The 23882-nt window shown below is 40.6% G+C and overlaps 1 protein-coding gene across 1 annotated transcript in view; it reads right to left on the reverse strand.

Annotated features, from left to right (window-relative positions):
- Positions 1 to 9502: 9502 nt before the first annotated feature.
- BRD10 (bromodomain containing 10) overlaps positions 9503 to 23882 on the reverse strand; it is a 108181-nt gene continuing 93801 nt past the window's right edge. Inside the window, exons 6-8 of the mRNA XM_074953329.1 lie at positions 16505 to 16620; positions 14779 to 14966; positions 9503 to 13902 (exon numbers count right to left, since the gene is read on the reverse strand). Coding sequence (XP_074809430.1) covers positions 10253 to 13902; positions 14779 to 14966; positions 16505 to 16620 — 3954 coding nt within the window. The 3' untranslated portion in view covers positions 9503 to 10252. The remainder of the gene's footprint in view (positions 13903 to 14778; positions 14967 to 16504; positions 16621 to 23882) is intronic.

Below are 23882 nucleotides of genomic sequence, written 5' to 3' on the forward strand. Positions count from 1 at the left end.
AAACCAAGCATTCTTTATGGGTAAACTGTAATAATAAAGTATACATTTCCATGATGAGTTGCTGACAGTTATTGCCTAGTTCAATTTGCCTTTCATCCACAGATGAAACAGATGAAAGGCTTTTGTATTTCTGCCCATTCCTAGATTATTTTTTCCCCAGCACTTGTAGTTGTGGGTGTATGGTGCAGTAGCTCATTGTGATGAAAGAGGCTGGTTTGGTAAGGGGCAATTAATGGGGTGATAGAGAGATTGGCATTCCAAGGGGAAGACTTCAGGCTGTCACGCTACAAACTTGCTTGCCCCTCCCTCTCACTAATGAGATGTGCGTGTGAACTTCTTCCCAATTAGTCAGGTTTCCATATACTCAGTCTCCCTATCCACCACCTTTCACACTTATGTGGGCCTAATTTACCCCCTCCATCAGTCACACTTGGGTACACTTGCCTCACAAAGGACATCAATCAAGCTTGCGTGTACCCAATCCCTCCTGCTAAGGTTTGTAAGCACCTGGGGCTACCCCTTTTGCCCTCCCCCTACTGCCCCAAAATCAAGCTTGTGTGCTCATGGACTGCATGTTTCACCAACCACCAGTTTTATGAGCACCGTGCGTCAAAATTTGAGTTGTCATGTGAATAAAGACTAAAAATTACCCTAAACCCAATAATTAAAAAGTATTTGAAAAACAAAAACAAAACAAAACTAGGCATTAGACCAGACCTAGTGAGGACCTACCTCTCCACCAAATCTTGGTACGTAGATGGTATTCTGAAGAGCTGCTACTCAAGCAATGCCTAGGACAGATTTAAACCAGACACTAAATCTGGAGATTTCTTATTTAAAAGTTTGTAAAAGAAGTCAAACAACCACTACATTAAATGTTCAAATAGTATAAAAACAAATTGTGTGTGAATTCTCACCATGATTGTCAATCAGCCTTTAGGGGGAAAACGGGAACATATTCCCAACTGGAAATCCCTTTTCCAATGCAACCGAAAATAGGAGCCTCTGTACCTTCACAGTCAACAGCTGGTGCCACTGCAGAAGCTGTTGCTCATCTTTATCTCCGGGGTTCTCAAACAGTTCATGATGTGGGCCTAATCTTACCAAAATTGTTCTATGGACCATTTCCCCTCCCATTCGAGATCAGGCAACACCTTTGTGGCAGGTACAGCAAATGCTTACAAATAAAAGTAGTACTAGGAACGCATTTATAGTAATTTCAGTCCTGGGAACGTGGGATCTGCCAGTTCACTGAAGACCACCATCAGGTCCTCCATGTGCCACCACCGATTTACACTTTACACTGATCTACCACTTCTGAAGTATGGATGATCTTATTAAATTATATCTTTAAATTAATGTATCATGAAAAGCCTGTATGTATGTGGATCCACCATGAGTTAACGGAGCTGTGTATTGTCATTTGTGGTCACTTTCACAAAAATACATATTCCTGACCAGCCATTGTACTGGACAGGCAACCTGGCTGAAGGCAAGTTAAAACAGTTGGCCTTAAAGGGTTGCACCGTCACTTGAGCCTCTGGGTCAATGAATTTGGGGTCCACCAGGGATTGGTGGATAGCTGACACCTGTGCTCCAGTGTCTCTTCACGTAGTAACCTTCCTCCCACCCACACTCACAGTTCCCCTTCGCTCTGGGGGTATTTGCGAAGCATCTGGGCCTGAAGGCTCTCGGTGGGACCCCAGAGTGATGAGTTGCAGTCGGCTGGTGCTCTTGAGGCAGTTGGCCTTCATATGCCCCAGCTCATTACATTTAAAGCATCACCCAGCTGACTGTGGGCTGGGGTGAGGTGGATAGTTGGAGAATAGGGTGATGGGATAAGAGGGCATTTGGGGGTCTCCCTGGCTGCGTGGAGGGCTCCTCCTTGAGAGGTGGGGTCTTGGGCTGACCCTGATGGTGGGGTGTCATCTCGGGTTGCCCCTTCTGGTATCCCCACTGACTGCTACTAGCTTCCTTCTTCTCCGCCACTTCCATGCATTTGGTTCCCATCTGCCCAGCCTCAATTACAGTTTTGGGTTGCCCACCTAGGATGTACCTTTCTATTTCCTCAGGAACACCCTCTAAGACGTGCTCCATTTGCATGAGGAGAGACAGATCTTCCAGAGACTTAACACTTGCTCCCGATATCTAGGCATCCCAATTTTTTACAATCTGGTAGGCGCGTTGGGGATATGTGACGTCTGGTTTCCACTTTAGGGCTCTGAACCGCTGACGGGCACACTCGGGGATCAGCCCCATCCCAGTTCTGGCCTTTTAAAACGTTCAGACTCGTTCATGTGTTCTTTAGGCATTTCAACTGCCACCTCTGCTAGGGGTCCATTGAGTTGTGGCCTCATCTCCTCTATATACTGGTCTGCAGGGATGTTGTACCCAAGGCAGGCCCTTTCAAACTTTTCTAAGAAGGCCTCTGTATCATCGCCTACCTTGTCCAGTTTTAATGTTACAAGCAAAACAAAAGCACCTGGGGTTCGCACAGAGGACTCAACAAGCCAAAAAGAAATAAAAGGAGAAAAATCGAACTGCGTTTTCCTACACATTTCCTGGTCCACTTACATATCTGGGGTTTCCCTCTCCAGTTGGGAGAACAGACAAACAAAGGGAGAGTTTTTCCCGCATTTTAAAAAGTTCTAGACAGGAAAGCCCTCACTTCCTTTTACCTGTGCATCACAGTGAGATTTTTTATCCCTTTACAGGTAAAGCAAGTAGAGACCAGCTATTAAAACGGATGTTATAGCTAACTGTCTGGGTGTCCAGAAAAGAGAGCTACCTCCCCTGCTTCATTTAATCACAACAGCTTTATGAAAGGCCTTGCGGCTGGCGGCGGCCCGGCCCCCCTCCGGCCAACAAGAGTGACCAGGAAAGGTGAGCTATTACTAGCAGGAAAGCGCGGGGGGGGGGGGGGGGGGAAGGGACCTTTTGTAGTGATAATCAAGGTGGGCCATTTCCAGCACTTTACAAGAACAGTAGGAGGGGAAATAAACAAGGGGAAATAGTTTTACTTTGTGTAATGACCCATCCACTCCCAGTCTTTATTCAAGCCTAAGTTAATTGTATCCAGTTTGCAAATTAATTCCAATTCAGCAGTGTCTCGTTGGAGTCTGGTTTTGAAGATTTTTTGTTGAAGAATTGCAACTTTTAGGTCTGTAATCGAGTGACCAAAGAGACTGAAGTGTTCTCCGACTGGTTTCTGAATGTTACAATTCTTGACGTCTGATTTGTGTCCATTTATTCTTTTATATAGAGACCATCCAGTTTGGCCAATGTACATGGCAGAGGGGCATTGCTGGCACATGATGGCATATATCACACTGGTAGATGAGCAGGTGAATGAGCCTCCGATAGTGTGGCTGATGTGATTAGGCCCTTTGATGGTGTTCCCTGAATAGATATGTTGGCAATGGGCTATGTTGCAAGGATAGGTTCCTGGGTTAGTGTTTTTGTTGTGTGGTGTGTGGTTGCTGGTGAGTATTTGCTTCAGGTTGGGGGGCTGTCTGTAAGCAAGGACTGGCCTGTCTCCCAAGATCTGTGAGAGTGATGGGTCGTCCTTCAGGATAGATTGTAAATCCTTGATGATGCGTTGGAGAGGTTTTAGTTGGGGGCTGAAGGTGATGGCTAGTGGCGTTCTGTTATTTTCTTTGTTGGGCCTGTCCTGTAGTAGGTAACTTCTGGGTACTCTTCTGGCTCTGTCAATCTGTTTCTTCACTTCAGCAGGTGGGTACTGTAGTTGTAAGAACACTTGATAGAGATCTTGTAGGCGTTTGACTCTGTCTGAGGGGTTGGAGCAAATGCGGTTGTATCGTACAGCTTGGCTGTAGACAATGGATCGTGTGGCGTGGTCTGGATGAAAGCTGGAGGCATGTAGGTCTCCTGCTGGTAATAGCTCACCTTTCCTGGTCACTCTTGTTACAGTCTGTATTGTAATACCCATTGTTTTATTTCTCTGTGTATATAAAATCTCCCCACTATATTTTCCATTGTATGAATCCGATGAAGTGAGCTGTAGCTCACGAAAGCTTATGCTCTAACTAATTTGTTAGTCTCTAAGGTGCCATAAGTACTCCTTTTCTTTTTACAAAGAGATTAGGTTCTTCTCTGCTCCTTTCTACAATTTAATTACATTTCCCAGTAGGCTTTTAGCTTGTTACAAACACAATTAAGGTCCAGTTTACACTACAAGTTAGAACCATGTCTGTGACAAAGGGCTCCCTCACTGGATTGTAATGGAAGGGTAACCAAGGCTTTAGTACCTCGCCTATATGCACATTTTTTGGTAAATCTTCCAACACTGCACTGCCCTGCAACTCCTGCAGGAGTTGCTATGGGCTACTGTTGCCAGGACATACGTGTTTAACCCACTGTGTTGTGAAGCTCTGTTCAGAGCAGGTCTGTATGACATGATGGTAAAAATGTTTGTAGTTGTTTTCTATGATAGCTGCTGCTGGTGCAACAGGAGGAGATTTCCCTAAAAATGCTAGTGTAGGCACAGCTGGTTGCAAATATATTGGAATACTTATAACTTCACCAGTGCAGCACAACATATGCTATTTCCTATCTACGTTGGTAGAGAAAACCTGTTCCTCTGGACCTAAGTTAAAGACCTCATCCTAGATGTTGCAACTATTATAATCAAAGTTTGTAAAATGCCTGGTCATTTTGTGTGGGTGGAAGACTTTTTACAGGTGATGAATAGCTCAAGGGGCTTTCTGTAATGCTTTTTTACCTATTGTAGTCTAGGCACCTTTACCTCTTCATCACCACTACAGCTGAATTCCATCCTTCATTATTCCAGCAGAGTTTTTTATATGTAACTAAGAGAAAGGAAGTGATCTCTCTCTCTCTCTCCTGATTTCAGGTTTTAACTGATAAACACCAATAAAATACCAATTTATTTTTTATAAAGAGGAAATCTGTGTTTATTCAATGAACACCAGAAAAACACCTGATATGGTTACTTGTATCGAAGGGCTTGTCTACATGGAGCAGTAATGGGGACTACAAAGGTGTGATTTCTAAAGTGAACTGACATGTTGTGCATTAACTGATACGTCTAAATCCCACTGGTGCGCACTAAAGGTTCCCTAGTGTGCTTTAACACAGTACTGTTTGACACAGTACTATGTTAAAGTGCATTAGGGAACATCACAAAGAGATTACTCATTATAGTACATACTATTGTAATGGGTAATGTATATAATATACATCTATACAAACAGAAATCCCCTGATTCTGGAACTGCTACATAAAACTCAAGAATTGCTAAAAATAACCCCCAAAATATGAAATTAATAAGGCCCCAAAACAGAATCCATAGCTATACAGCAAATGATCAAGAGTCCTTTTCCCCTTTATTTTTAGTTGCTCTAGGGAAGGTTGACTCTGGCTATCATCTCAGTTGTTAGAGAACAATGATGAAGAGAGGAACTGTATTCACAAAATTACTGAAATTACTCTTTGCCCAATTTTATCATTTAGTCATAAAGCTTATTAGGCAGTCAGTCAATCTCAGGTTATTTCAGTTATCAAACAGGACTTCAGATATGTGAATATACATTTCCAATAATTCTCTTTATAAAACAGGACAGTCCACAAAAACTGCAGACTGCTATGTACTTCTCCAAACAAGCACATTTGCAAACACCTCCATTACAAGCTTATACTTGCCAAGTTATTTTTAATGTAGTCATTTGAAGTTTCATTGTAGTGAAAAATAAATCTGCAGAAAAATTCAAGCAGAACTAATTGCTATGTAAACAGTATTTTTTAAAATCTGCTAATTGGGTTTCTCCAGTTTTCTTCCATATGAGATAAAACCATGGCATAAATCCTCCTATACCAGCAGGACAAAATAAAAGCTTGTGTGACATTCCCTCTTTAAAAGGAGGCTAAATCTGCTCTCTTAAATCCTCCCAAGCAGTAATGAAAGTCATTCTACTAAAAATCTACCAAAATAGTCTTCAGAAGAACAAAATCTTAGAAAGTCAATACCCAGTTCCACCAGCAAAATGAAAACAACATGCAACGAATGCGCTGGCATATGTGGTCTTGGAGAAATTAAATTATCAGATAAGAAATCACCATTCTACAATGTTCCTTTCTGCCTGTCCAGACATGAGGAACTTCAACTGCAGCACTCAGTTCCAGAACACAGTCAGTACCTAAATTTTTTTGAGTTGTACTGAAGTACAGCATGCAGGCCCCGTCTCCAAATGGAGGCATCTGAAAAGGCAGCCACAAGCCTGTAATTGTAAAGGTAAGGCACACATGGTTGCTGCTTTCTACAATTCTGAAGAGGAAACAATCCATCTCAACTCAAGAAGCAGACAGCTCTTATAAAATAACACTTCACTGAAGGCAGGGCCTCTTTCTCCAGGAAGGGTAAACTTCCTTAATGCAACATCTTACTCAGTGAACTTGGAAGTCTTATGAGGTTAATAAGCCTTTCTTGGGAGTAAAAAATGATAAACCATTGATCCGAATTCCTACTTTCCAGATTTCTTTTAGATAGATATAAAGAGTCCTCTTTATAGCAGGATTGAGATGGTGCTTTAATTTCTCATTTCAAGGTGCTAGACAAATTATGTTGAGAGAGAATTCTTGGGGCAAGTAGAAAGAGAGAAAACCATCTGGGGAAGAAACTGAGAAACAAGCTTGAGCCTTAACTTGATGAAAAACCAGGCTGAGATGGCTGCAGGATAGAGCTTGAAGCTTCCCACTCCCCTGGCTGTACAAATGACCCACAGAAAAGCAGTTTTAACCGTGAGAACTGAAGATATTTCTTAGGGGCTAGGGGTTTATAAGAAACGTGAGGGTGTTCAGCATCATGCTGGCGTTCCGAGGGTCTCATAGATGGTGAAAATTCAACTTTTAACATACTCTGAAGTAACTCCCTTTCTCCAGATGAGAGTTTATGGATGGACAAACTCCTTCCTTGTTTGATAAAGGCCTAATCAAACTCTCACTAATGTTAAGAAGAGTCTTTCCATTCCCTTCAATGGGCACTAGATCAAAGCCTAGTTGCCAAAAACACCCAGGACAGGATTTAAAATTTAAGACAGTTCCAGCCAAATTTAGACTGCTGACAGCTTAGGCAGGGTATAATGTGAAACTTTTCCCAGGATTCCTGCATGATTGCCTGAATGGTTTTAAGGTGGGTCTGCTCTGAAAAGTGAATCTTAAAAATGGCATAAGGGTTTTTCCTGTTATGATCACTCAATTTCTTAATCCAATATGCTCAGTTTACAGACTTGGCCTGGGATCTTAGAGTCTTTGCAAAAGAAGGAATAGGTGTGTTAATGACAAGGCTAATGGCTGTAAAAAAACAGTAAAAGTGTGTTTTTCTCACCCATGTCAGCAGATACAACTTTGAATACACAGAGAAAGCAGATCTACTGTGTAGGTATATGACATTTTTTACAGTCACTTTTCATAGTCGAGCCAAATGTACTTTTCTGGTAGGCTTTGGGTCCCCCACGGTCCTCCCCAAATAGACATCCCCAAGTTACACAAACAGCTTAAAGGAGGATGTGAAAGACCCCAAAAGCAAATTGTCTGTCTGGTCAGTGTATTTTCCTTTTGAATGGAACTGGAAAGGACCCTGGGTAAATGAAAAAAGAAGGGCTGAACTTCTGGGATTTAGTTATCTAAACAAATATGGTGATTAGCATATCAAGAAATATGTATTTTATATAGCTCTTGTTCAGCCAGTGGCATCTTTAGTCAGAAGGAAGGAGGGAATCCTAGGAATTGTGGTGAACTAAAAGTTTTTGAGGGAAGATGATGGTAAAAGAAGCCAAATGCACTGGTATGAGATCCACACAACACTAGGGACAAGGGGAGAAAAGCACCTTGAATTTGAGAGAGGGGACTTCTTTTCTGATCTGGAGGAAGGTCAAATTCAAGAAAAGGATTAAAGAGGAGTCCAAAGTGAGCAGAACAAAAAGGCCTCCCCTAATGCAATCATACCTGGCACCTGAACTTGTTGTCAGAAGGGCATCTCGTGGAAGCTGAAGTGTCTGCCCAGAGCTGAAGCACTCAAGAGACCTCTTCTCTAGGAGCATGAAGGGGTCCACGCAACAAGCGGCACAGAAGGCATCATCTGATGAATTGATTCATCCCTGATCCACAGCTGGAGCTCCTTCTTCTCCTGTTTACTAGAGCAGTCAAGAGTTTCAAGAGCTTTACTTGCTTCAAGAGCTTTACTGTACCCATGCCTGTTACTTTCAGAAGAAAAGAAAATACTGGTCTAACGGAAGGGACACAGGAACTCACTACTGAGTATTCTTGATTTTGACTGGATGGCTATATGGTGATACATGGGAAGGAGAAGCAGTCCACTGGATTTGGATCGGTAGAGCCCTAGCCCAAGCAGAAACAAAAATCCATATGAGTTATATTCTATCCATGTTCCTTGTGCAGAACTTCATTTGATGGCATCCGACGTTATCTCAGCAAAGACTGTGGATATTAGATAGTCATATATTTGCATGTCCAAATAACTAAACATGCTGAAGGCTATATCAAAATTACATTAGTAAAAGTTAAGTTTATGTATTGTTTGGTGTGTTGTCCCACCCCCCAACCGCATACTGATAAATATTCATATACATACAAAAATATATGAATCTGCTATAGGAAACAGGAAAAAATAGTTCATCATAAACACATGAAAGAAAAGATTTGACAGAAACACCATTTTGAAACTAATGAAAATTATTTCTTCTGCAACATCAAAGAGAGAAAGCAAAAGGTCAAAAATCACTTCATAGTGAGTAAGACTACGATTTAGTCATGGATATTTTTAGTAAAAGTCACGGACAGGTCACAGGTGCTAAATCAGTCACTAAATGTAATGCATATACACTGTAAAGAGGTGCATGTATAAATTGTTCTCCCACGATGCAATAGATACAGTTTTCAACTACTAAATCTTAGGTGCTGGGGACACTTCAGCGGACGCTGCTGCTGGGGGTGGGGGCGGTGCTCCGGCCGTCGCTGCTGCTCCTGAGGGGAGGGGTGGCCCAGGACCCTGCTGGGCTGCTGATCCGGGTTGGAGGTGGGGCAGCCAGTGGCCCTGCCGTTGCTGTTCCTCTGGGCAGGAGGTGGCCTGGAGTCCCGCCACTGCTCCTTTGGGCGTGGGGAAGCCCAGGGGCCCTGCCGCCTCCACTCCTGCTCCGGGCAGGGGCGGCCTAGGGCGGCGGTGCTGTTCCCAGACGGCTGCTCTGGGGCAGCACCCGGGACCAGTTGCCTGGGTCAGCCACACCAGCCGCTGCAGCTGCGGAAGTCCTGGAGGTCCTGGAAAGTCACGGAATCAGTGACTTCCATGACCTTCGTGAAAGACTTGAAGCCTTAATAATGAGAGTTTCTTTGAAATATGAAATCTGTAAACAGGAAACCTGTTCCTAATTATTGAAATCCTATATGTAATGCAAATCACAGCTCAAAGCTTGGTGGCTTAAATAATTCTTTTTGGCAAAGTTCCACTCTGCAAGATTTTTCTGTATTAATGCATGTCTACTGTAAAGAGGTGCATGTATAAATTCTTCTCCTACGATGCAACAGATACAGTCTTAAAATACTGTCAAAACAAAGCAGTACAGCAACATGATTTATTACATGTTATTGTTGCTTAACAGTACACTGGTCCAAAATTACTAAAATACTTAAAAAACTATACATTATGTAAACAAAACATAAATAAGACAGCATAGTTCTTTGTACATATAGTTTAGTACAGATTGTTAGGGATCAGGAATATGTACAATTTTACACCATGGACTGGATTTTTACAATGCATAAATATATTTTTTTACAGAAACAAATCAAACAAAAATAAGATTTGACAAAAATAAAAAAGACACATATTGTTATAAACATGCCGCCTAATGGTTCAAATTGTAAAATGAAACATGTCAATGTAAATGTGCAAAATGCTAGATTCCTTTAAACTAAAATCAAATTTTACACTTTGCTATGTATATTAACAAGTTGGTCATTTTGACCATTTTATTAAATAACCCTTTGAACGCTTAGCTTAGAGGGAAAACAAACAGATCCTCTCACATCTCCCACAAACAAACTGAAAACAGCTGCAATCTAATACAAAGATTAGATTTAAATAAATCAACTATTTAAAGTATGTTTCAAACAGTGTAAGAAATGTTCAACAGTTATAATGATTTCCAAAGTCCAAAGAATGCCCCAAACATGTGAAATTGGCTCATTCACTCCAAATTCAGGATGCGGCTTTGTCAGATTTACCTAGGCCAGATGACTGAAAAGCAGGGAAGACACTAGTAGGATTTATGCTTTTGGACACTGCAATGGGTGACAGGGAAGAAGACAGAGAAGAAACCACCTTTGATGCTGGAGTATTTATAGCATTCAAAATGGCTCCTTCTGGGCTGACCAACAGTTTCTTGATAGATGTATCTAAGTGAAATACTGAAGTGCTACTTGGTAACTGAGAGTTACCAGCATTTATGGCAGGAACCAAAGAAGTTTTAGCTAAAACATTAACTGGAGCTTTTATCACTGAAGACATAGACAGTGTTGCTGTAGACGGTGGAGCGCTTGATTTAGCAGCAGTGTTTACTATCTGTGGTGTTGCATGTACGATGGGCAGAGTGTTTGCTGTCCCAAGAGAGTTCACAATTTTTGTAGAGCTTTTCAGAGGATGTTTTGATGTCTGCCAACTTAATGAATTACTTGGTGCTAGTGTGATGTTCTGGGAAATATGATTTACAAATGGTAGACCTCGAGCCCCTTGGCCATTGTTAATAAGTAAAGGAGGCCCATGTTTTGGATTAGCAGAGATGAGAAGAACATGGCTGCCTGCTCCAAGGCCTTGCGGTGGAACAATAAATCGAGTGCCATTAATCATGATGTGAGTTCCAGGTGCCAAAGGCGTACATGTGTTAATAACTATTTTCTGTTGAATACAAGTTTCATTCAACTGACCCATTGCCTGGCTAGTTACAGTTGGTGAAACAGTAGCAGTCTGAATGACAGAGGCACCTGGAGCACAAGAGTAAGCATGAGCTGGTTTTGTTAAACTAGGAGGTATCTGCTGGCATGGGAGAGAAGTAAAGTTGGAAAAACTAATTATTTTACCTGTAGTTGGTGAAGCAAATGGCAATACATTTTGAGGTTTGTGAAAGTTTGCATTAGTTGGCACTGCAGCTGAAATTCCTGGTGACTGAAATTGTACCAGTGTGGGGGGCTGTCCTTTTGGAAGGGGCAGACATTGTGCAGCAGCTGGAACTGCTGTCAAGCGAGGAACTGTTTGAATGACTTTAGTGGAGGCTGCCACAGGTCCAGGCAAGGTAACTGGAAACTGCAAAGCAGACGGTACACTTTGAGAAGATACTCTTGGTTGTGTAGTTGAAATAAGAACAGATGAAGCAAGATGTCCTGTTTTCACAGTTGATATGGCCATAGTATTTCCAATATTTGATGTACATAGTCGACTAGTTACAACTGGCCTTATTCTTGAAGAAGTGTCATTTCCACTAACCAAAACAGTGGGTTGTGTCCCAATAGAAGTCCCACTTGGTGTCACTGAAACTGAATCTAAACATGCATTTGCTGTTGTTACTATAAAAGCTTTTGCTGCAACACTTATAGATTCATTAACAGATGTAATACTTTGATTCACAAAACCTGAACATCCTGGAACCAAACTACCACTTGTTGACAAAGGCAAAATAAAACCCTTGCTGTTTATGTCATCTATTCCTTTGGGAGCTGCGGACTTCAGTATGTTAATTGGTGGAACATGCTGTGCATTGCCTGTGCTATTTACAATGGCTTGACCTATGTTTAGTCCAATTTTAACATCTTTTATTTGAGACACAGTAGGTGATGAACTTGCTTTTATTGGTGCTCCCATTGTAGATGGAATTAGAAGTAACTGAGGTTGTTCTGGGGTGTTAACATATGTTTTGCCTATGGAGGAAGGCAGGGCCTGTTTTAATGATTCTGCAACTAGACTGGTGTTTGATGGACTACTGGGAATTGGAGTATTAATGAAAACCAATTTTTGGGCACTAACACCAGTGGATGTTGGTGTAGGTATTATATTTACTCCTGTAGCTCCACAAGGAGAAAGAATAGGTGGATTTGTGACCAACATAAGTTTTTGAATCGGAGTACCACGGATCACATCTCCATTTGTTGCTGTAGCAGTCTCAGGTTGTGTAACAGGATATTTTTTAGTTTTAATACCAACCTGTTGCTGTGTTGAAGGAGTCTGGGTAATGTCTGTGCTACTTTGTTCAATATTTCCTGAAGAAATGCTAATTACATTAACAGTACCGTTTGGAGTTGCTGGCACCAAAGTGCTAGTTGATGAAATGGAGGACAAGAAAGTAGGAGATGATACCTGTTGAGTTTCCTCTATTACTTGATCCAAACTGCCACTAGTGGGAAGCTGCCCTAATGGAAATTTGAGATTTTTCCCTATTATCTGGTTTAAGCCTGCAGGAATGGCTGGAATGGTAACAGAAGATGTTGTTGAGGGGGCAAACCCAGAAACAAAAGACTGACCAAACAGTGGGAGACTAGATGCGGCCGTCGCTACAGATGAAAAAGTAGAGGTTGACAACGTAGTGGATTTTGGAACCAAAAATGCCTGAAGCTGAGGTGCATAAGTGAAAACTGAATTTGGAGATAAAGTATTAGGTGAAATCTGGTCTGGGTTTGTCTGTACTTTAACAATTCCAGTGTTCCCCCCTCGTGTTGTGACAAGAATGGACTGCGATTCTCTTATACACACTGTTTTCAGCTCCTGTTTAGCTTCACAGGAGTCACTAGCCTGCTGTGGTGCTAGACTGTGAATGGAACAAGTAGTATTTGCAGATCCACTTAGTGTTGTTGCTGATGCCAAAGGCTGACCTAATGTGGAAACAGTGGATGACGGTAAAGGTACAGAGAATGTGTCAGGTGAAACCGTAGTCTTCGTTTTGCCAGCTTCACTTTGGCTAATTTTAACTGCTGATGCTAGTAAGTTACTTGTTGCAGTTACAGAGGACAAAGGTTGTGGTCTGTTCACTGGACTAGTCACTTGTGACAAATGTGTAACACTCTTGTTAAAAACTGTACAAGATAGTTGAGTGGTAGCATTTACAGTTGGGTTTACAAGAACAGGTGCTAAAGAATCGTTAACGTGTGCTGCCTGTGGGAAAGATGTACAGTGCAGCTTTGCCACAGCTTTTCCTTCTTTGTGTTGTATGAGAAAATTTTGGGGTAAAATAAGAACTTGCTGCATGACTTTTTCTCCTGTTTTAGAGTCAATCACAGGCTGCATTTGAATCTTCACTGAGCTGTTATGGACATCTATTGGTACACAATGGCCACTTGGCATTTTGTATACCATTTGTAAAGGACTCTTTGAATTGGTCTGGCAGGGCAATGCTGGCTTTAGTGGGGATGATTCCACAGACGACATAACTGCCTTTTCAGAAGCAAATATGTCCCTACCCATAGGGGGTGTCAGCTGATTTGTTAAGGTCACTTTGTTCCCAATATTCTTAGCAAGCAAAGCCTGGATGGGTTTGGTCCCTTTCAGAAAGTTTGATACTGACATTGCAGAATCTGTCAGGGCAAATGATTCTGGAGATGATAGCTCGCTTTGTTTCAGTTCACTCAAACAACTGTTAGTCTGCATCTCACTTTTGGCACTCTGGACTGTAGCCTCACTTGTGCTTAATTTAGCTTTCTTCCTTGGTGAAAGGTCTTTTGTGCTATCATCCAGGGAACTATTTTGCTTGGACTGACGTTTAATAGATTTGGACAGTGTCTTCTGTATTTCTTTAGAAGTCAATTCTTTCTTCAGTAGCCTGCTCCTTCCTGCAGGAAAATCCATTTCTAACAGTTTCATTTCATCTGCAGAAAGAATTAAACAAGTAATTGTAAATATACCACAAGTTAAATGTTTGCAACTGACACAGCTATATGATAGTTTATTAGTGTTTAGCTAAATGCAATGCAGTAGTTTATAAGTATGCTGTCATGTAAAGAATAGTTTCTGATGTGATGACAGTACTAATCATCCCATTAATTACATGTTTAAACATAATTTTAAAAAACCATAAGAACTTAGCCTCGAGCCAATTTACATTTCAAATCCTATTGAGGAGGCACAGAATTTCATTTAAAAAATCATTAAGTCCCAAATTTGTATTTATGAATGCATCAAATTACAACATTCTAAGTGACAGCATAGTTTCCAGGATTTGATGTTACAATGCTTTAATTTAAAGCAAATTCATGAATTAAAAATAGAAATCCAGAAGTTTTTATACAAAACCAATAGATAGTTATGGCTCCACTGCCTTTCATCCCAATTCATCCCAACTATTTAAAGAGCACAGGGAAAATGCTAGGGATGGATCAGGAGTAGACGGGTACATGCCCATAACACTGAGGGCAACAGGAATTTGTGGTGTTGTGCTATCCATAGACAGCCCTGTAGCAGATGCTGTCAGTTCTAAGCTCTAATTCACGTTGGGTGCCATTTCAGCACCCACCACAGGCCAGAATCCAGAGGGCACAAATGTAGCACAAAGCTACCTTTGCCCACCCTTTCTCTCAGCTCTGCTTCCAAGAAGGTCAGCACAGAATCTAGACCAATATAATTCACCATAGTAAAAATAACATGTAATACACAGCTACAACCAAAAAACCACAACACCAAGCACAGGAAAACTGTAGGCCTTGTAGCACGTCCACATGGTCACTAAATCCCAGCTAAGTGCTTACCAAACTCTGAACGATCTTTTTGCAGGATCTCCAGATGCTCTGCAGCTTCTGAAGATTTACTGGCTACTGCATTGAAAGATTCTTTTCCATTATCAACTTCACCTTCTTCATTACTCCATAGTTCTCTGGCAAATTTTTCATGGTCTGGCTGTCTTTTGAAATCATCATAGTCCTTCTTCAGTCGAGACCTTGAACAGAATATCAGACATAATGACTAACTTCTGCACCCTATTTTAAATATTTTATTAAGGAAATACTTAACTATTCATACTTGTACCTATACTTACTGCCCAAAAACTTAATTAACATAGTTAAGATTCCCTAGCACAGGCTTGTGCCCTTCCAAACTGAGCACAGTGACTAAACTTAACCCGCTGAAAACCAGGAAATACAGATCTAAGGTAACGGCTCCCTTCTTGCCACAACCAAAATTCTGTCCCCCTGGAGCTAGCAATAGGTACTGGGACCAAATCAAATCTGACCTATTGCTAACAGTATCTGCCACTTTTTGTGTTGTATCCAACACAATTCTATGCCATCATTCCTTTTCATACTCTCTCAGAGACCTTCACTGTATTAGGTGCAGCTGTATTGGTTCAGGAATCAGTTGCAGCAAGTTCCCTGAGCTCACCCTGACATCTGAGTTGAGGCACAGCTGCAGCTAGAGACATGAGGGATCTCTGCTTTTGGTCTGTGTTATATACTAGGTCCAATTAGATTATCATAATGTTTCCTCTTGGCTCTAAAAATCTAAGAATGCCTGAAAGAACTTTTAAAATGTCTCAAGTCTCAGGGCTGCTAGAACAGCTGCTATTTACCTCCAGTGCCTGATATTCCACTAGGTATGTCAATAAGATGGGACCATAAGAGTGCTTCACCCCATTTTAACATAATTTTACATATTCTCAATGCCCACCAGAATTCCACATCTGTCCTAGCATTCACACACTACCAGGCACTCTCTTTGTCCTCTGTTCTGCACTACTGCTCTGAGAAGTTCTACAGTTTGTTGGAATATATCAAAGTGAATCAGAAGGATAAGACATCGGTAACTGAAGGTGATGACCGAGAGGGAATCCTTAGTACAAGGTGTTAACAACTAGCAAGTCTTTGGAGATTTGTCTAGAACAGGTAAAGTGGTCAAGTGTAATTTACAGAGCTGGAAAGACCTATTAACAACATTTTAAATACAGCTTCCTTGATGTGGATCTTGGTGCTGGTCTGCAGCTGATGTCAAATCTGACACCAGCTGAGGTCAGTCCAATCAGGTAATCTCAGTTTTGTGCAAATCAGTGCCAAAGTTTGAGCAACAAGTGGGTGCAAAAAAATTTGTAAGAACAGGAAAATTTTATTCACAGTTAAAAGGTGTTGTATCTCAGGACCCATGGGTCCAAATGAATCCAACTTTGCACAATTAACTCTACTCTGGACATTGACTTGGCATAGTAATTCTAAAAACAATTGGAGTATGCATGGGAATTTTAGGGCATTTTGAAAAATCAGATGTTAGACAGAAAGCTCTGCTTAATCTTATCTATGGAGTCGTTAGCACTCCTGCATAACATTAAAACATCTAGCTCTTTAAACTGAAATACTGTCTATACCTCACACATAACCTTAAAGGATTGTTGTTACCAGGATGTTAGCATCAATTATTACTTTAAAAAATGTAACTTTTGTGTTTTGTTCATCTCTCTCACATTGTTCCAAAGAGTACCCCATTTACCTATTTCTCTGAAAAGCCTTCATTAGTTTTGGTTCCCATGGTAACAATTCATTTAGCAGTCGTACCAATGTACAGTGCAATTCCTTTACTGCTTGTTTCCGATGGTACCATCTTCCCTGCAAACATAAAAACATTTATTTATTATTGCATTATAGCTGCGTCTAATAAATATATTAGTCTGACACCAATGTCAGTGTACTTCCATGCAACATATAAAAAAGAAAATACAAAACTAAACATATATTACATTTGACTTTATCAATGCAGTCCAGTCTCAGCTTTAGTAAGGCAAACTCTAATCTTATTTAGAATACTTTTATTGAAAACAAACCCAGAAACAAAATCCTCATAAATAAAGGTCTCTTACCAAAATGTTTACTTTTTCAGGGACTAAGGTCCACTCCTGCAAACGTTTAAACATGTGCTTAACTTTACTTCCATGAGTAACTTTAAACATGTGAGATAATCCCATTGGGCTCAAAGGGACTAGACTCAAATGTGTAAAGTTTCATGTGTAAATGTTTACAAGATTAGGACTTAAAATTGTATTACAGCAAACCTAAACACTATTTTTAATTAGAGGTACATATTTTATGAATTATCAGATTGAAATAGACACTTTACAAAAAGAAAAGATATTTTATAATTTTCAAGATTATAAACTTCCCAGAAAATTACTTTTGGGGCTAACGTGTCTTACAATTGTATTTTATCCAAAGGCGAGTTTCTTGGGAAAGTTCTATACGTGGTGAGATTAATCATGATTCATGTTTTTAATTGCACAGTTTATCGTGATTCATGTTTTTAATTGCTTGACATCCCTAGAAAAATTGTAAAAATCTGTCACAAAAAGAAAGTGTTCCTCCTTTTATTTTCTGATAACTCAGATATATCCCAGGTATAGAAGGTTTCAGAGTAGCAGCCGTGTTAGTCTGTATTCGCAAAAAGAAAAGGAGTACTAGTGGCACCTTAGAGACTAACCAATTTATTTGAGCATAAGCTTTCGTGAGCTACAGCTCACTTCATCGGATGCATGCTCAAATAAATTGATTAGTCTCTAAGGTGACACTAGTACTCCTTTTCTTTTTGTGAATACAGACTAACACGGCCTACTCTGAAACCTTCTATACCTGGGATATATCTGAGTTATCAGAAAATAAAAGGAGGAGCACTTTCTTTCTGTGACAGATTTTTACAATTTTTCTAGGGATGTCAAGCAATTAAAAACATGAATCACGATAAATCGTGCAATTAAAAACATGAATCATCATTAATCTGACTATTAAACAATAAACCATTTATTTAAATATTTTTGGATGTTTCTACATTTTAAAATATACTGATTTCAATTATAATACAGAATACAAAGTGTACAGTGCTCAGTTTATATTTATTTTTTATTACAAGTATTTGCATTGTAAAAAAACAAAAGAAATAGTATTTTTTAATTCACCTAATATAAGTACTGTAGTGCAATCTCTTTATCATGAAAGTTGAACTTACAAATGAAGAATTATGTACAAAAAAACTGCATTCAAAAATAAAACAATGTAAAATTTTCGAGCCTGTAAGTCCACTCGGTTCTACTTCTTGTTCAGCCAATCGTGCAGACAAACAAGTTTGTTTACATTTGCAAGAGATAATGCAGCCCACTTCTTGTTTCCAATGTCACCTGAAAGTGAGAACAGGCGTTTGCATGGCACTGTTGTAGCCGGTGTCGCAAGATATTTAAGTGCCAGATGCGCTAAAGATTTGTATGTCCCTTCATGCTTCAACTGCCATTCCAGGGGACATGCGTCCATGCTGATGATGGGTTCTGCTCGATAACAATCCAAAGCAGTGCGGACTGACACACGTTCATTTTCGTTATCTGAGTCAGATGCCACCTGCAGAAGGTTGATTTTCTTTTTTGGTGGTTCGGGTTCTGGAGTTTCTGCATTGGAGTGTTGCGCTTTTAAGACTTCTGAAAACATGCTCCACACCTCGTCCCTCTCAGATTTTGGAAGGCTCTTCAGATTCTTAAACCTTGGGTCAAGTGCTGTAGCTGTCTTTAGAAATCTCACATTGGTACCTTCTTTGCATTTTGCCAAATCTGCAGTGAAAGTGTTCTTAAAATGAACATGTGCTAGGTCATCATCCGAGACAGCTATAACATGAAATATATGGCAGAATCCGGGTAAAACAGAGCAGGGGACATACAGTTCTCCCCCAAGGAGTTCAGTCACAAATTTAATTAACGCATCATTTTTTTAACGAGCGTCATCATGGAAGCATGTCCCCTGGAATGGTGGCCAAAGCATGATGTTTAGTATATCTGACATGTAAATATCTTGCAACGCCAGCTACAAAAGTGTCATGCAAATGCCTGTTCTCACTTTCTGGTGACATTGTAAATAAGAAGAGGGCAGCATTATCGCTCGTAAATGTAAACAAACTTATTTGTCTTAGTAATTGGCTAAACAAGAAGTCGGACTGAGTGGACTTGTAGGCTCTGCAGTTTTACTTTGTTTTGTTTCTGAGTGAAGTTATGTAACCAAAAAAAATCTACATTTGTAAGTTGCACTTTCATGACAAAGCAATTGCACTACAGTACTTGTATGAGGTGAACTGAAAAATACTACTTCTTTTACTATTTTTACAGTGCAAATATTTATAATAAAAATAATATACACTAATTTCAATTACAACACAGAATACAATATATATGAAAATATAGAAAAATATCCAACATATTTAATACATTTCAATCGGTATTCTATTGTTTAACAGTGCGATTAAAACTGATTAATCACGATTAATTTTTTTGAGTTAACTGCGATTAATCGACAGCCGTAATTTTTCCAGTTAGATAACTCAAAACGGTTTTCTTTTCCAAACTGAACCTTAGTTTGTATAATCCTCCATGAAGAATGCATGTTAAACAGAGTAATGTGCAATGTACACTACATTATTTTCCTTACTAGTTATTTAAGTGGGCATCGATTGTGATTATTAAAAAAAATTAGTAATTTAACACTATACATTTACATGGCACTTTACAAAGCAGGACATATATGCTTTATATATATTTGCCACAAGAGCTTAATTATTGAGGTAGTCATAAAAATGAGTCTGGATATCCACACTCTGCTCTCATACTTTTGCCACCTCGCTAAGTTCAGTGTACTAGAGGAACGAACTGGACTCAGTGGGCCAAATCCTAGATTCGCTCTTGCCATAGATGATGTTGAGACAGGGAAAGACGGCATGGTTCTGCTGCAAAAACAGGGAGAGGAGTTGGTGGGAACTCATCTCCACATTTGATCTGCACCCTTAGTTTGCTGCAGAGCTCTGCTCTATAAGGGCTACCTGTACCCCAGAATGCATGGAATTTTTGCAAGAAGCGTTGGATTAGGGCCTGAAGTTACAGCCCTTCAAGAGTCTGCAGTAGTCTCCATGGCTTGTTGGAAAGATTCCTTTCCACCCATCCCCAGGAGACTTCCCCAGTGCACAGCATGATCACTCAGGTTGCTAGCTTGTTTGAAAACAGTCCACTGTTTTTGCTATGATGTGCAATCATTTGCATTTTATACAGCAGAATGAATGACTACTTATTGCTTATTCTTTAATTAAAATTACAAAAAACAAGGTACTTGAATGAAAAGCTATACATTAATGCCAAATTATGATTAAGATTTAACACCCAGAAAAGTCAGGAAATTATGTGTTTTAATTCCCCCATGTGTAAATTGGTCACACTGCTCATATTATATATTGAAGTAAAAAACTGTCAACAGATACTATAATAAAAAGTTATATATGTGCAATATAGCCTAATTAGAATCCTGCTATTGGTTACTCATAAGAGTAGTCAATAGAACTATTTACAGTAGAAAACAATTAGTTTGAGCAGATTTATTTCATTTTAAAGAGTATATTTAAAATTCCACATAGAGAATTACAGACATAAATGCATTTGTATATCATATAGTACTATTGGAATACATAAAATGGATAATACTGAAAACAAAACATTAAAATAAGTAAACAGAATCTGACTGACTTCAGGACACTGAGATATTGTACATGTCTTGAATTCAGCACAGATTAAGACACATAAAAGTAAGATAAAGATGATGGATTAATATGTGAAATGTAGCTTGGGTTGAACAAAGAATGAAGGAATAAACGGATTTTTTTGAGACTCTTTTACCTCTAGAGATCACTGATATTCTGATTTGGGCAGGGAAAGTAGAATTTATCTTAGGTGGATTGGGCCACTGAATAAACTTTAAAGTAAAAAGTTGTAGAATGTGCTGACAAAATTGGCACAAGCATAGGCTTTAGTGTAAGAATGGACTACGAGCTTTTATTAGATTAAAATCACCTGAGGAGGGAACATCAGATGTGTAGAGGTCACATTCCTCTAATTTAAAAAGCAAGATGGGAAATTCTAATTTCAATTTCTTAAGAAAATTCATGTCATTCAGATTAAAATCTCTGGACAACTCCACATTCTGTTTGTTTTCCCAATCATTTCTGTGCGACTATGATACAAAATATCATGGCTTATTTGAAATGTAATTATGTTCTTGAATCCCAATTGTTCATTTTTCTCAGGATCCTGGAGTACAGCTGTTGGAGCTAAACCTACTGGTATTAATGCATAATGACAAGTAGAATAGAATGTGCAGAGTACTCTTTCCTCACATATGTTTAAAGCACACAGTAGATAAGAAAAAAAGGTACAAGGCCATTTGTTTTACTGGGCCAGGTTTTTTATCAGTGCAGTTCAATGTAGCTTTCAAGACAGAGAGTGCGATTTGTGAGAAGACCCTTTGTGGAATAAATGATCTGTTAGCAAACTTCAGACATAAAACTAGTCAAAAACAATGAAAATAGAAAACATGTTTTCTGAGGTACATTACAAACCCCAGCATTTTACTTCCTACACAAGTGCAAAATAACCAGGACTCTATTTCACACCTATGATAGAACATATAGCCTTGTATTCTTTATTACAGAGAAAACTAAATCACAGTTAAAGACAGGGATCGGATTGGGTCAGCTCATGGTATTACGCCTATATAAGCAATTCCTTGGTGGCCCACTAGTTTCTACAGAAATTCAGCATTCATTTAAAAATAATTATTTCTAGTCCCTGTTGTCTCAAAGATAATGTTCTGAATGTGACTTGATGCAGTGCCGAATCTACAGACAAATGGAATGAAAAATTACTGTTACAACCAAATGCTGCTCTTCTTCCGTGGGCACAGAAAGGGCCAAATGCAGTGGACCAATTATGATTCTACTGCACAAAGAAAGAGGGTTTGGCTGCTCAGGGAACTCTACAGAAGCGGTTTCATGGAGTGACTAATAAATCTGTCACTTTATGATTCCATGCACAACTCCTTCCCTCAATGAGGGGCATATTGTGATAAACAAAGTGGGGGAATAGCTCCCTTTGATGGTCACCCACAGCCAGGCTAAACAGGCCTCCACACCTAACTCCATTCCTGAGCCTCCTACAGGAACCCAGCCAGAGGTGTTGAAACCAGACCCCAGACCAGAGTCTATGACAGAGTCTATAACGGATCCAATTCCTGGGACCCAGCCCGAACCAGTCCAAGGATCGGAACTGGTAGAGCAGTCAGCACCAGCGCCCATGCTTGCAACCCCACCAGAGTCAGGGAGCCAGCACCAAGGGGTGCCACAGAGCCTGCACCCGCAGCAGCAGCTAAACCGGCGCAAGAGGCTCAACCGGAGCCTGAAATAGCATCTAGTGCACCAGCGGAGAGTGGTTCACAGTCAACAGAAAAACCTGCATCACTTCCAGGGGGACCAAGCCCAAGTCCACAACCCAGCGAGGAACTAATGTCTCCAGCATCAAGGGAGCAGTTCCAGGCAGAGCAGGAAGCGGATGAGAGAATCAAGGGAGCTTGGACAGCGGAATGGAGTGACCCATCGCCTCTCAGCTCTTCTAATAGGTCCAGGTTTGTTATAGAAGGAGGACTCTTATACAAGGAGACTCTTTCTGGTGGCACAAGGAGGACTGGCATCCTCAGACAGTTGGTAGTTCCAACGAAGTACAGGGAAAAGCTCTTGAGCTTAGCCCACGATCACCCTAGTGTCCATGCTGGGGTGAACAGGACCAAAAACCGTTTGGGGATGTCCTTCCACTGGGAGGGAATGGGCAAGGATGTTTCTACCTATGTCCAGTCTTGTGAGGTGTGCCAGAGGGTGGGAAAGCCCCAAGACCAGGTCAAGGCCCCTCTCCAGCCACTCCCCATCATTGAGGTTCCATTTCAGCATGTAGCTGTGAATATTCTGGGTCCTTTTCCTAAGAAGACACCCAGAGGAAAGCTATACATTCTGATCTTCATGGATTTTGCTACCCGATGGCTGGAAGCAGTAGCTCCAAGCAATACCAGGGCTAAAAGCGTGAGCCAGGCATTGACAGACATTTTTGCCAAGGTAGGTTGGCCCTCTGACATCCCTATGGATTTGGGAACTAACTTCCTGGCAGAGACCATGAAACATCTTTGGGAAGCTCATGGGGTGAACCACTAGGTGGCCACCCCTTACCACCATCAAACAAATGGCCTAGTGGAGAAATATAAAGGGACTTTGGGGGCCATGATACGTAAATTTGGGAATGAGCACTCCAATGACTGGTACAATATCACAGTCTGGGATTTTCACCATTTGAACTCGTTTATGGCCATGAAGTTAAGGGACCATTACAACTGGTGAAGCAGCAATGGGAGGAGGTTACATCTTCTCCAGGAACTAACATTTTGGACTTTGTAACCAACCTACAAAACACCCTCAAAGACTCTCTAGCCCAGTGGCTCTCAAACTTTTTTTTTACTGGTGACCCCTTTCACAGAGCAAACCTCTGAATGTGACCCACACCCCTTATAAATTAAAAACATTTTTAATATATTTAACACCATTATAAATGCTGGAGGCAAAACGGGGTTTGTGGTGGAGGTTGACAGCTCACGACCCCCCATGTAATAGCCTCGAGACCACCTCAGGGGTCCTGACCCCCAATTTGAGAACCCCTACTCTAGCCCTTGCTCGAGAAAACCTACAGGATGCTCAACAAGAGCAAAAGGCCTGGTATGATAAACATGCCAGAGAGCGTTCCTTCAGAGCAGGTGACCAAGTCACAGTCCTGAAAGCACTCAGGCCAATAAGATGGAAGCGTTGTGGGAGGGGCCATTTATGGTCCGAGAGCACCTGGGAACTGTTAATTACCTCATAGCATTCCCAGACCCTACCCTAAAACCTAAACTATACCATGTTAATTCTCTAAAGCCCTTTTATTCCCGAAAAATCAAGGTTCTCCAGTTTACCACCCAGGAGAGAGACAATGCTGAGTGGCCTGAAGGAG

Source organism: Natator depressus, chromosome 5, assembly GCF_965152275.1.
Source record: "Natator depressus isolate rNatDep1 chromosome 5, rNatDep2.hap1, whole genome shotgun sequence".
In the NCBI taxonomy this organism is placed as follows: Eukaryota; Metazoa; Chordata; order Testudines; family Cheloniidae; genus Natator; species Natator depressus.